We start from the raw sequence: 11458 nt of genomic DNA, 5'->3' as shown, positions 1-11458 counted from the left end.
TCCCATTGCCATACTTAAAACCACTCCGTAAACATATGCCTGCTTCCACATACATAAAATGCCAACTAGGATGTAAAATAGTATTTAGGCATAAAAAGGGTACTCATCACTCTTCTCCACCATCCCCCTTGGTGGTTGCCATCAATTTCATGATCATTTCAATGTAGACCCCTGTCTGACCTCGTACTCCTGCCATTGATGGAGCATACCCAGTAGACAGCTCCTCCAGGATGTCAATGTTTTCACTTATCATTTTCCCTCCCAAATCTGCTCTTTATGCTTTTCCTACTTCTATTAAAGGAATCACTCTTCTTTTGGTTCACATAGTCAAGTAAGACAAGTTTGTTGCCTTTGTCCATCTTTTCATCTTCCATTTTATATCCAACAATTACTAACCGTGATGGTTAATTTTGTTTGCTCTTTGACTGGGCCATGTGCTGCCCAGATATTTGGTCAAACGTTTTTCTGAGTGTGTCTGTGAAGATGTTTCTAGAAGAAATTCACATTAAATAGTAGACTGAGTAAAGCAGATTGTCCTCCCCAATGTCCTCACCCAAGCAGTTGAAACCGTGCACAGAACAAAAGTACTGAATGAGAGGAAGTTTCTTTTGCATGACTGCTTTAAGCTGGGACATTGGCCTTCTTCAGCCTTTAGAATCAAACTGAAACACTGGCTCTTCTTGGCTTTTGGACTAGAACTACACCACTTGTTAAATATCTCTCCCTCTCCTTCTCACTCCCTACCCCCATATATCTACACATATTGGTTTCTCTGGAGAACTCTAACACACCAATACCAGATTCTTCTCTTTGGTAACCCAGTTCCTCTTTTCCATTTTGACGGCCACCATCCTAACTCAGCATCTTCTCTTCCTAGTCAAACTATCATCATCACGTCCTGACATCTGCCTGCCTCCTGTATCTCTCTTCCCAATCTTTATTCTCCCTACTATTGGGTTAATCTGCCAAAATCCCTGTTTTAATCACAAAAATCCTGATGATTCTTCATTTTTTTTTATTAAATCATAGCTGTGTACATTAATGCAATTATGGGGTACAATGTGCTAGTTTTACACACAATCTGAAATGGTTTCATCAAACTTGTCAACATAGCCTTCATGGCATGTTCTTAGTTATTGTGTTAAGACATTGATATCCTACACCTAGTAAATTTCACATGTACCCTTGTAAGATGCACGGTAGGTGTGGTCCCACCAGTTACTCTCCCTCCACCCATCCTCCTCCCGCCCCTCCTCCCCTTTCTCTTTCTTCTCAGGCAATAATTGGGTTATATAAGAAAGATATAAATTGGTTTCATAGTAAGACAGAGTACATTGGATACTTTTTCTTCTTGAGATACTTTGCTAAGAAGAATATGTTCCAGCTCCATCCATGTAAACATGAAAGAGGTAAAGTCTCCATCTTTCTTTAAGGCTACATAATAGCCCATGATGTACATATACCACAATTTATTTATCCATTCGTGGGTCGATGGGCACTTGGGCTTCTTCCATGACTTAGCAATTATGAATTGTGCTGCTATAAACATTCTGGTACATATATCTTTGTTATTGATTCTTCATTATTAAGAAAAATAATCCAAGCTCCTTAGGCCAACATTCGAAGTTCACCACGATTCAGCCTCAACTTAGTTTTTCAGTTCTTTCTTCTACCTCTTCTAGTGTTTGGAGAAATTATATTAGATATGATTTCCCCACATGTATGTTTTTTTTTTCTTTTTGGCCAGGGCTGGGTTTGAACCCACCACCTCCGGCATATGGGGCCGGTGCCCTACCCTTTTGAGCCACAGATGCCATCCAAATGTATGCTTTTACTCACTATTTTTTTTCCCTTTTTTTGGAAGCAGAGTCTTACTCTGTAGCCCTGGGTAGAGTGACATGGCATCATCATAGCACAGCAACCTCAAACTCTTGGGCTCAAGCAATCCTCCTGCCTCAGCCTCCTGAGTAGCTGGGAGCACAGATACCCAACCATGATGCCTGGCTAGTTTTTTTTCTACTTTTAGTAGAGATGAGGGCTTGTTCTTGCTCAGGCTGGTCTCAAACTCCTGACTTTTGCTCATTGTCTTCTCCTAGCTAACCTCCAAGCCCCATTCTGTCCTATAATTACTACCTATCCAAAATCCTAGTCCTCTTTGAGGTATAGCTCATATTATATCCCTACTTAAAGGCTTACTCAGTATTCCTAAAGTGGAAGAGTCTCTCTTCTTCCATTAAACCCACAGCTTTTTTCCTCTATGATTTTTCAAATTCTTTCTTGTACGGTATTCATTTGTATTGTTTTCTTCTCACTTATCCTTGAGGATGGAGATTGTATCTATTTCATCTTTATATCCACCCGTAAGGCCTAATTTAGTACTTCTTTTTTTTTTTATTTTTGAGACAGAGTCGTCACTCTCAGTAGAGTGCTGTGGTGTCACAGCTCACAGCAACCTCCAACTCCTGGGCTTAGGTGATTCTCTTGCCTTAGCCTCCCAAGTAGCTGGGATTAGACACTTGCCACAACACCCAGCTATTTTTTGTTGCAATTTGGCTGGGGCAGTGTTTGAATCCACCACCCTCGGTATATGGGGCTGGCGACCTGCCTACTGAGTCACAGGCACTGCCCTAATTTAGTACTTATTATTGGCCTAAATGAATTATAAAAAATGAATATTATCCCAAGGGAAATGAAAAAAAAATTTTTTTTTGAGACAGAGCCTCAAGCTGTCCCCCTGGGTAGAGTACCGTGGCATCACAGCTCACAGCAACATCCAACTCCTGGGCTCAGGCGAGTCTCTTACCTCAGCCTCCCAAGTAGCTGGGACACAGGCGCCCGCCACAACGCCCAGCTATTTTTTGGTTGCAGCCATCATTGTTGTTTGGTGGGCCCAGGCTGGATTTGAACCAGCCACCTTAGGTGTATGTGGCTGGCGCCTTAGACACTTGAGCCACAGGCGCTGAACCAGGAAAATGAAATTTTAACATTAAATGTAGCATGGAAACCTGACACAATACCTCATAATTGATTTTAAAATATAAATGATACCTGGGTTATCCATTTGTGACAAATAGCAACATTTTGCTATTTTAAAAGGTAACTGCTGTATATGCAAACTGCTGTAGGCAAGTGTTAGTTCTGTATTAGAATCCATTAGAATCACCTGGAGAGTTTTCAAATGATATCCCTGTCTAGTCCAACTCCAGACCAATTATAGCTCTGGAGGTAGATTCTGGGCATTGATTTTGGTTTTTAAAATTCCCCCAAGTAACTCTGATGTGCAGTTAGAATTCAAAACCATGGTGTTGGGAAAGGCAGCTGAATTGATCTCAGTTTGTGTGTGGAGATGGATGAGAATTTTTGTTGATAAAAACAATTTAATTGATTTTTTTTGGCAGTTTTTGGCTGGGGTTGGGCTTGAACCCACTACCTGCAGCATATGGGGCTGGCACCCTACTCCTTGAGCCACAGGCGCCACCCAATTTAATTGATCTTTGATGTACAAAGGCAAGACACGGCTAAAAGCAACTCTGCAAAATAATGCCAATAACTAACATTCATTGAGCACCTGCTCATTATCCCTTATGACACCTTATGTTATTGGCTATGTTTTATAAATGAAGAATCTGAGGCTCAGAGAAGTATTTTAACGAACGCAGGTAAATAAGTAGAGAAGCCAAGACATGAAGACATGAACCCAGACACTCAGGCTTCAGAGTAAGATGGAAGGGGCTTTGGAACTCCAGGGGCTAGGAAGCGTACATGTGGGCAGAGTGGGCCAAGAAGGGCAGTGCATGTATGTGTGCATGTGTGTAGGGCCCAGCTCAGGGATTGGAGGAGCATGGGATTGTGAGTTGAAGAAGAAAAGAAAACAAAAGACAACTCTAATATAAAAAGAGACCTAGATATATGGTAGCAGGCTGAGTCCAAGCAGAGATCCTATCAGGAAGGGATTCTCGGGCAAGGGTAGAGCCTATGGGCTTTAGGAACTTGCTAAATTATGTTGAGTTCTTTTTCTGTCCTGTAATTCTTATAACAATCTCCAGGCTTCAGCTAAGTAGAGGTACCTTGGGGAAGTGCAAGTACCTGGAGCTGCAAAGGGGTGCTGGGCTCTCCATATATTTCTTCCCTGAGGCCAGAAGAATCCTGGAGAGACTGGTAGCCAAGCAAGTGTGGAGTGAGGAGCCTCCCAACAGTGAGAACGAGGACAGGCAGACCCAAGAAGGAAAGATCCTGAAAGATCAAATCCCTTTCTCCCAAGTATTATAGAAGTAGCAGCCTCTGGTTACAAGGGGAAACTGGACCCTGCTAGTCAGAATGGCCCTGGGAGGTCTCTTGGGTGCTATTGTTACTGACACTCAAATATATACAAGGCGGCCTTAAAGTTTGTGTGCATTTTTAAAATCACACATTATTTTAAATTGCACACGAACTTTATGGCCACCCTGTATATAGAAGCTCTAAGTATGGGCTCAGGATACGAGTTACCTTGGAAACAAGCCACATTCCACTTTGCTTCCGAAGGCATCACTGGAGAAGATAGAACTACTGAAGCCACATTCGACTTCTCTGGACCTCAGTTTCCCTACTGCAAACTGGAAATAAAGAGACTGATCTCTTTCTTTATTAAATTAACTGGGTTGACCTCGGAAGGCAGCTGGCAAAGAACTCAGGCTGGCAGGGGCTCAGCTGAGGTCACTTTACTTGTTTCCCTGGCCCAGCCCCCAATCCCGCCCCCACACTAGGCGCGGATTCCACACGGAATGACCCTCAGGAAGTCAGATCCTACCTTTGGTTAGGGAGTGAATTCCGAGCTTGACTTGGGAAAAGTTTCCACTTCCGATTTCCCCTCGAATTCGGTAGAAGCCTATGCGTTTCCCCAGCGTGATGTCCCTCATCACCTTCTCATCTTGGGACATGTCCTGAGTCAGCTTCTCGAAGGGCGTCAGCTGCTGGGGCTCTCCCTCCTCACCCTCCTTGCTGCACTCCGTCTGACAGCCACTTTCCACGCTGTCGCGCCGGTCCCACCTGGCGTAGTGGGGGTTCACCAGGCCGCCTCCATTCGCGCACACTGCAGTCATCGTCCCCCGCAGGCTCACGTCTCCATGTCAGCCAGGAGCCAGGGGTCGAGGGCAGGTTGCAGAGGGGCGCAGGGGGCCCGGTGGCTGCGGGGTGCGAGCCGAGGACAGCCAGCGCGCGGAGTCCGCGACAGCTGGAGCAGCCTCCCTCTGGGCTTCAGCGAGACGCACCGGGCGAGCGCGGCAGCCAGGTCCGGCCGGCCCAGCCCCAAGCCGCTCTCCTCCCTTGCCTCACTCGAGACGTTTCCCACCTTCCCCTACGTTGAACCTGCCGCTCAAACCGTGCAATGAGGCACACATCCAGTTACCACAGCCCCTTCCCTATGGGATTCCAGGAATTTTCGGGCGACAACGTGTAGTCTGATGCTCTGGGGTAGGTGGCTGTACCCAGGTCAAAGGCTCCAGTTTGCTATTTCCCTTGATGTCCCGGGGATCTTGCACTCTGGTGTGTAAAAGCCCCCGAGAGCCCCCCAAGTCCCTGTCTCCGGTGCTTATCTCTGACCTTCATTTTGCGCTTCTCTTGCTGTTCTGCTGCCCTGGAGACCTAATAAGCTGGACCCCAGGAAAGAAGAAACTTGCAAACCAGCCCTCTGGTCACACGGGCAGCCAGAGAAGGATTAAATCCCTGCAATGTCACTTTAGCCGGCCTTTATTTAGATGAGCCTTCCTTTAAGCCGTGAGCTGTCTCAAAAGTTTGGCAGGTCTTGGTTCATCCTAAGAATACAGAGGAAGAAAATTATTAGCCATGCTAATGCACTGTGCAGGATTTATAATGAACATGAACCTGCTTTGTGAGCATTGATCTAAAAGCACTCCACACATTGCAGGTATGACTCCTATGTGTGTATCAACAGCAGATGCTTGATCATGATTTAGTAAGAAGAAAAAAAAAACACCCCTCTATCTACATTTTAGAAAACCCTACAGTCTGTACAAATTTCTTGCAAAACTTCTTTATTTCTTAAAATTTAGGAAAATATGCATATTGCCTTGGGTTACTTAAAAAGCCAGGTTTAGAAAGCAATGAATGATATGACAGCAATGATGACAATATTCTCTATTAGTGTTAGCTTTCAATTTCTCTTATATTTATTCAATTAATAATATTGTATCTCCCTTACTGAGTTATGTTCTTGTACAACTTTTCTTCTACTAGTTGCTTCTACTTTTTCTTTGTCATTCTATGATAAAAGGCTAATTTTTCTCCTATGCTTATTTTTGAATTTTTTTTCTGGTTGTCAGCTTCTGGGCCCGGCACCTTATTTTGAAGATGTGGAAATGGAGGATAAACAAGACTACACCACTGTCAATGATAAGAAATACTAGCCTGCGACAATGTCTTTTGGACTTTTCTTCTGTATTCTCCAGTACGAAATAGTCTCTTCTCTCCAATTCACACGGCATTTCATCTATTTTCCAAATGTGTCATTAACATGAAAGTAGGAACTGGGTTTAATTCATTGTCTATCCTGTTCTGTTGCCCTCTCCCACCACATGGAGTATGACATCCTCCAATTAGAAAGTGTCCACTAAATAAATGTGATTTGAACTGGATTTTTGAACTTGAAAGTTCTGAACCAAAAACTTGACCAAAGGCATGAGAGATTATCTTGGAAATGTGGATTTCCAACTTTGCTTGAGGATGTCACATATATATTTATTTATTTATTTATTTTGAGACAGAGTTTCACTATGTCATCCTCAGTAGAGTGCTGTGGCATCATAGCTCACAGCAACCTCCAACTCTTGGGCTTAAGCGATTCTCTTGCTTCAGACTCCCATGTAGCTGGGACTACAGGTGCCCACCACCATGCCTGGCTATTTTTTTGTTGTAGTTGTCCTTGTTGTTTAGCTGGCCCAGGCAGAGTTCGAACCCACCACCCTCAGTGCATGTGGGTGGTGCCATAACCACTGTGCTATGGGCACCGCACCACTTCCCATTTTTACAATTAATAATAGGGTCACCTATATGGGGTTGCCAAATAATCATAAATAAGTGAAGTAAGGAGGAGGCTGATGCCCATTACTATCCCTGTTTTTGGAAGGGGAGAGAGGAGACTATTTAATAAAAGGAGGATGAAAGACAGAGGCTTAACACGGGCCAGGTGGAAGTAACTAAACACATGTCTAGGTTAGAGACAGATTAGGATGTTTTATAAAACATCCTTCTTTAAGATAGAAGACCTTTAATTAGGGTAAGGAAAATCTGAGTCACTGATTTTTAACCGTCCTGGGTTATAGCCTTCTTTGAGATTCTTGTTTTGTTTTTGAGATGGGAGGGGGGTGTCTCACTATATTGCCCAGGTTAACCTCCAACTCAAGCAATCCTTCCAAAGTAACGGTATGTGTAACTACAAGCATGCTACTGAGCCCTCCTCCTGAGATGCTAATGAAATCTGTGAGCCTATACCTAGAGAAAAAGCAAACCCACACAATCCACATCCAATTTTAAGAGGCTCAAGGACACTATGAAACCTATTCCTCCCTAGACCTCAGGTTAAGAATCTCCCTGAAGGCCAAGTGGCATTAGATCTCCTCAGATTTCTGTCAGAAAGACATCGTGACGCTTATGAGAAACTAGACGTGAAGTAGCAGTAATCATCATTCCAAAAGAAACGTCAGTTTAACCTATGCAAAAAGAGAAAAAGGATTTCAACACGATGCAATTGATCACCTTGTGTTATACCAGATGCTATGAAGAACTTCCCAGCTGTGTCCTGACCACTGTGCTGTCCTTGTCTCTGATCTGATTGTACCCCAACTAGATAAGCACCTGGAGGCTTTATTCTTCTCTCTGTCATGCAGAGTTCTATGCAGATGCCTGGCATTACTCAATGAAAGTGTTTGAAGAAGAATTGGTACTAGCTTACCAATTACCATTACATGGAGGTATGAGTTAATAAATCATTTAGGTAAATAATTTTATTTTTAAGCTAATCCCAATATTTAATTATCTCAGAAAGCTTATTTTGGTCCACATTTCTAAGGCCTAGGCTACAATTTACTAGCTATTAGGATTCCTTGCTCCACCATCTTGTGGAGGTGAAAGCTTAGTCTGAAGTCCATCACCCCAATAAGAATTACTGCAAGGGGCTGTTTAGAAATGCAAATCTTCTCCAACCTGGCCCCTTCAAAAGGACCAGCTCTCTCCAAGTGCTCAGGCCTCATGCTTCGCTCTGCACCTGTGTCCCCTCCACCCCACCTGTTGGTCCAGGATTTGTTCTTTGCTTCCCTGGTTCCCCAGTTCTCCTGATTTGGTTTCTGTATCTTGAACTTTACTCAGGCCTTTGGATTTCCAGTGTGGTTCTAGACTTCAGGCGTCTCTCAGGAATTCCTCTCTTCCTCCTTCAATTTGACATGCTGGGATCAGACACGATTGCCAACTGTGGCCAGGTCTTGGATTACACCCACAAATTAAATTTCTTGCAAAATGGTCTTGAGTCATTTGTCTGGTCTTAACAGTCAAGGAGACAAGTAACCTTCTGTTTATATCAAATGAAGACATTTTCACACTTTTGCAAATTTTGCTGTGGTTTGTATGAAGGCTAACGTACAATTGACAGCTACCAAGCCAGCTGGGGAAAAAACTGGACCACTGTCTCACTTCTACCTCAAAACAAATTCCAAATAAATTACCTAAGTAAATGTAAAATTTAAAAAATCATAACATAGCAGAAGAAAATCAGAACTTTTTTTTATGATTTCAGAGATAGCCATAAAAGAAAACGTGAATTTGGGTGGCACCTGTGGCTCAAAGGAGTAGGGCATTGGCCCCATATACCTGAGGTGGTGGGTTCAAACCCGGCCCCAGCCCAAAATTGCAAAAAAGGAAACATGAATTTGACCACATAAAATTGTAACTTTCAGTTTGCCAAAAAGTGTCATAAGCAAATAGACAAAATCAATCAGATGATAAACTGGTAGGGAAAACTTTCCAAGATATGTGATAGACACAGGGCTAATTTTCTGAATAAAGAAAGAATGTTATGAAATAATGAGAAATATTCTACTATCCAAAAAGAGTAAAGGATAATATCCCCAAAAGATAAAGAATGAGTAAACACATCACAGAAAATATAAATGGTTCTATAAGATATAAAAAGATGCTCAATTTCACTTATAGCCTCAATCTCACTTTATAGCCCTTAAACACTACACTAAAATTAGAGTTTTCACATATTAAATTTGGGAACAACAAAATTTTTTTTTCTATTTTAATTACTGTGAGATTCAGAGTGAAGCAAACAATTGTTTGATAACGCACTGGTGAGTGAGAGATGGTGTGGGGAAACAAGACTCTCATTCATAGTTACTCAAAGTATAAATAGGTTCAACTACTTGGAGGGCAGTTTGGCTATAGCTAGTAAATTATAAGTGTATGTGTCCTTTGCCTCACTGATTCTACTTCTAGAATTTCTTTCATACATGCACAAAGCTGTGTGTATTTCTACATAAAGATGGATGAACAATATTCATAGCTGCGTTGTTTTGTTGCAAAAACCAAGAAACTGTTCAAATGCCTACCAGGTGGCTCACATCTATAATCTGAGCACTTTGGAAGGCTGAGGAGGGAAGATCATTTGAAGGTGGGCGTTTGAGACTAGTCTGGGCAACATAGCAAGACCCCATTTCTAAAAGAAAAAAAAAAATAAGAAAAATTAACTGCATGTGGCGGCACACACCTGAAGTTCCAGCTACTCAGGAGGCTGAGACAAGAGTATTGCTTGAGCCCAAGAGTTTGAGGCTGCAATGAGATGTGATCATGGCATACCACTCCAGCTTGGGGGACAAAGTGAGTCCCTGTCTCTACAAAATTAAATAAGTAAATAGGCTGGGTGTGATGGCTCACACTGTAATCCTAGCACTCTGGGAGCCTGAGGTGGGTGGATTGCCTGAGCTCACTAGTTCTAGACCAGCCTGAGCAAGTGTGAGACCCCCATCTCTAAAAAGTAGCCAGGCATTGTATTGGGGACCTTTTGTCCCAGCTGCTTGGGAGGCTGAGGCAAGAGAATGAAACAAAAAAAGAAGGAAATAAATGTTTATCAGTGTGGAACTGGTTAAGTAAATTATAATACATACACACATGTACAAACATATAATGGGTTACTATGTACTTGTGAAAAGGAATGAATTACAGTCTTTAAGATATACTGTTAAGAGGTGGGAAGAATGTGCATACAGTACTATGGTGAGGGGAGAGAATGGCTGAGAAACAGGCACCTGGGGAGGAAAATTGCTGGACTGGGTACTGGAGTGGAGAGGGTGTACTTTTCACGGCTTTTTTAAAAACATGATTTATATATATTTTTCCATGTGCATGCATTTACCTTTTAAAAGAAAACAATTAAAATCATGTAATGTGTTGCCACCTCACAGAGTTCATGAGTTTGCTTACTTTTGATTATACAGGGAAATTACCACACCTGATTATCTAGTATCTAATAGGTTGCTTTTAAAATAAAAAGATAGTGAGGGACTTTTGGTGAAATACAGAGAATTTATTTATTTATTCATTTTTTTGAGACTACCACAACGCCTGGCTGGAGTTTTTTTTGGTTGCAGCTGTCATCATTCTTTAGCAGGCCTGGGCCAGGTTCGAACCTGCCAGCCCCAGTGTATGTGGCCGGCACCCTAACCACTGAACTATGGGCACCAAGCCAGAAACATAGAAAATTTAATCCTTTAATGTATCTCTACTTTCTTGCAGAAACCCTCAAAATGACAAAATAGGAGAAAGGAATAAGCCCACAAGTATAATGAGAAAAGAGGAGATAGCAGCAGGTGGAAATGGAATACATTTGGGGGGAGCGAGAAAGAAAATTGAGGAGCGGGAAGCACCTTGGAAAAGATGGTGGAGAAAACCACAAGCCAAATTTTATATAAGGGTATGCCAATGAGATCTATCTTTCCTTGTCCTCATAAAGACTTCAAACAGGAAGAGACCAACTACCTTAATTGGAGGGAAGGAGGACAAAAGCAAGGAAATTATTTGAAGGTGGAGCAGTGAGAGCACGCACACTTTCCCTCCTTTAGCCAGGCTGTTACTTTTCGCACCCCACTTGCAGCCCAGCTTGGGAACACAAAGCACAAGAGAGAGGATTAGGTAAAACTCTGAGCGATAGAATCCCTCAGATCCTCTTCTCCCTGCACCTGTAGTTTCCAGAAAAGAGGGAAACAAGCCTATAAGCCTCCAGGCAGGGGATTTCTTTTGTGGATCGACTAGCACAAGAGAAAAGACCCCAACAAAAAAGCCACCCAACCACCTACCTACTACACAGTCTCCAGCTGCCAGATTTGTGCACATACAGGGAGCTTCAAATCACATTGTAGTGCCTTTCCTTGCTGAAGCAGCAGTTCTCAACCTGTGGGTCGTGACCCCT

General features: G+C 42.7%; 1 protein-coding gene and 1 pseudogene across 1 annotated transcript in view; both read right to left on the bottom strand.

The window, feature by feature from the left end:
- LOC105887286 overlaps positions 1–253 on the bottom strand; it is a 2532-nt pseudogene extending 2279 nt beyond the window's left edge.
- Positions 1–5802, bottom strand: part of NIM1K (NIM1 serine/threonine protein kinase) — a 23865-nt gene extending 18063 nt beyond the window's left edge. The window contains exon 1 of the mRNA XM_003792961.2: positions 4790–5802. Within this exon, the coding sequence (XP_003793009.1) occupies positions 4790–5081 (292 nt within the window). The 5' untranslated portion in view covers positions 5082–5802. The remainder of the gene's footprint in view (positions 1–4789) is intronic.
- Between the last annotated feature and the right edge of the window lie 5656 nt (positions 5803–11458).

This window comes from Otolemur garnettii, unplaced genomic scaffold, assembly GCF_000181295.1.
Source record: "Otolemur garnettii isolate 467f Iridium unplaced genomic scaffold, OtoGar3 scaffold00063, whole genome shotgun sequence".
Lineage (NCBI taxonomy): Eukaryota > Metazoa > Chordata > Mammalia > Primates > Galagidae > Otolemur > Otolemur garnettii.
The sequence above is the reverse complement of the archived record's forward strand: the minus strand, read 5'-3'. Positions and strand labels throughout refer to the sequence as shown.